This window comes from Canis lupus, chromosome 29 (assembly GCF_048164855.1).
Source record: "Canis lupus baileyi chromosome 29, mCanLup2.hap1, whole genome shotgun sequence".
In the NCBI taxonomy this organism is placed as follows: Eukaryota; Metazoa; Chordata; class Mammalia; order Carnivora; family Canidae; genus Canis; species Canis lupus.
In genome coordinates, this window is record NC_132866.1 from 8903475 (window position 1) to 8905929 (window position 2455).

The 2455-nt window shown below is 51.5% G+C and overlaps 1 protein-coding gene across 1 annotated transcript; it reads left to right on the forward strand.

The window, feature by feature from the left end:
- The first annotated feature begins 337 nt into the window (after positions 1–337).
- On the forward strand, positions 338–2241 carry C29H10orf120 (chromosome 29 C10orf120 homolog). Its single transcript, XM_072805015.1, has 3 exons — positions 338–694; positions 885–960; positions 1478–2241. Exons 1-3 carry the CDS (start codon positions 510–512, stop codon positions 2216–2218), a joined length of 1002 nt encoding a protein of 333 aa, XP_072661116.1. The 5' UTR covers positions 338–509; the 3' UTR covers positions 2219–2241.
- The last annotated feature ends 214 nt before the right edge of the window (positions 2242–2455 follow it).

A 2455-nucleotide genomic window follows, 5' to 3' on the forward strand; every position in this document is an offset into this window, starting at 1 on the left:
AAATCTTCAGGGGGAGGCACAGGTGATCCAGGCCCTGAAAGATGAGCAAGTTGCCAAGGGATGGAGAGCTACCTGACCCATGGGGACAGCATGAACAGCAGCTGAGAAACTGGCTCCCAGGGCCATGGATAGAGTAGCTTGATGGAGCCTGAGGTACTAAGATTGCAGAGGCAAGCAAAGACCAGAGAGAGACTGAGCTTTCATCCTGAAGGGACTGAGCAGTCTCTGTGGGCTTACAGGTGGCAGCGATGTGGTCAGACCGTTTCCCCCAGCCACCTGCTCTGCCCACTGTATTCCCCTGGACTTCAGTACTCCCAGGAATATGGTGGTGGGTGTCCCATTTCATCCCAGAGTATCATGTGATGCCTAAACTCTGACCTCACAATAGCCTCCAAGTAAGCCAGTTATGATGCAAGAAAAGTTTGCGACTGACCTTTGGGTTCCCATAAACCTGTCCTGGAAAGCAACTCCAGGCCTTGACACCTCCCTTCCTAGCCGACTTCTGGAGTATGATCAGAGAATGGGAGAATGGCTGTCAGAAGATGGGAAAACAGAAAGCCCAAGAAAGGAAGGTTGCAGACGGAATGTGGAGGAAGGATGGAACGCCAGTCAGGATATATAACACTAGCGACTCCTTCTGGGAGAAAGACTCCTTGTGCTGTCAACGGAATCTGTGTTCTGCTTCACCACTGGAGTGAGTGTAGCCTGTGCTTCTGGTTCTTTCCTTCCCACCCCTCCCAGAACAAGCCAAGGGGAGGAGCCCACCCCAGTCACAGTGGTCCTAGCCTGACTAATGCAGAGTCGCCCTGAGGTTTCCCACCCCGAAACTAAGAGTAGGAAGGCCCTTTCTGGAGTCTTACTCTACCTGCCTCTCTGCCTTTCAGGATATGGACCAAATTCTACAAATCAGATCCACGCATTGCCCTCGGGAAATACTCCCCCTTGGAAAAAGAGATCCTAGTAAGTGTCCTAAAGCATATTCACAGGGAAGCCCCCCTTGAAGTTGGGCAGTAGGTTGGGGGGTGGAGCCAGAGGTTCAAAGCCCACCAGCCATGTAGATACAAGTCTCCCGGTGGCCTCAAGTTGGGTGAGTCCGTTCGAGGCTCCCACACTTGCATAGCAAATACTCCCTTGCTTCAAAGTCTTAATCAGGTATAAAACTGGGAGTGCTGACAAGGGACAGGAGCTGCTATTTCTGGAGCCTTTCCCTTATGCTAGTTGCTTTCATAAGTACTGTCTTCTGGAGGTCTCGCCATCACCCTGTAAGTCGGCGCAATTTTTTCAAGTTCACGGTAGGTAAGGAGAGACAGGATTTGAACCCCAGTCTGTCTGACCCCAAAGCTCCACCTCATTTCCCCCAGCACAGGAGGTCAAACACTCAGCCACAGGGGGAGAGGGGCCATGAGGCAGTTCTTTCTGTGGATGGCCCTCTGTTCCTGTCCCGTTGAGATTTTAACAGTCCCCTTCATGTTGTCAGCGTCTGGGTGGTGTTCACACGGTAGCAGCAAGAAAACTTCTGACTTACAAGCAAGAGGAAGAATGGAAAATGCTCAAGGAGCTCCAATCACTGTCTTCCAACTACAAGCGGGTGATGGAATATAGAACACAGCATTCCCCTCCCTGTGCCACCTGTAGGCCCCTAGAGAAAATATGGACAGCAAAGGTGATCGTGCCCTCAGAGGAGTTCAGAATGCCACAACGTGAGAAGCTCACCATCATGAAGCACATAGAACGGATGCAGCTTGCTCGAGCCCTAAGAAATAAGCAGCTCTTGCCCTACATCGAGAGGTTTCGGGGCTCTTCATTTCTACCTAGAGGGCGCCTGTGCCCAGTGGCAAAAGACAAGACCGGGGAAGACGAGGACGATGAGGCTGATTTCTATGATGACGCCAAGCAAGAGGAGAGAGGCAAGGCAGAGAAAAGACAAGAGATGAACATGAAAGTAATTTTCAAGTCAGAAGAGCCAAAAAAGTGTTTCATACAACATCCAAATAATCGGAAACCATTCTTCCCCACAAAGAAAGCAGAACGGTCCATCACTGGCTTAACCAACCGGAATCTTCTCCACTTGGCTGAATTCCCTGGTGACCTAATGCTAATGAATCAGGATTTTATATCACGGGGAGTCTTCCCCACCGAGGTGACAAAGGCCAGCCTCCTGGGGGAAGAGAGCGTCCGGAAAGAGTACATGCCTAAAGCTGCCTCTCACCAATATTAAAATCTCACTTATTCCCATGGCAACCAAGCATCCTGGTTCTTATTCCTCCTGCAGCTCTGCTCTGCCCCCTGGATCTCCAGGGCTCCTCAAGATGAGACCTAACAGCGGGGGCTTCCTGGTTTCAGGCATCTCTTGGCTCTTGGCTCTCTTGGCTCTCAGCTGCCACCCTCACCCATGGCCCAGGCCTTCCCAGGATGCAGGTCCCCCCTTTACACCCACTACCACGGGGCCTGTGTC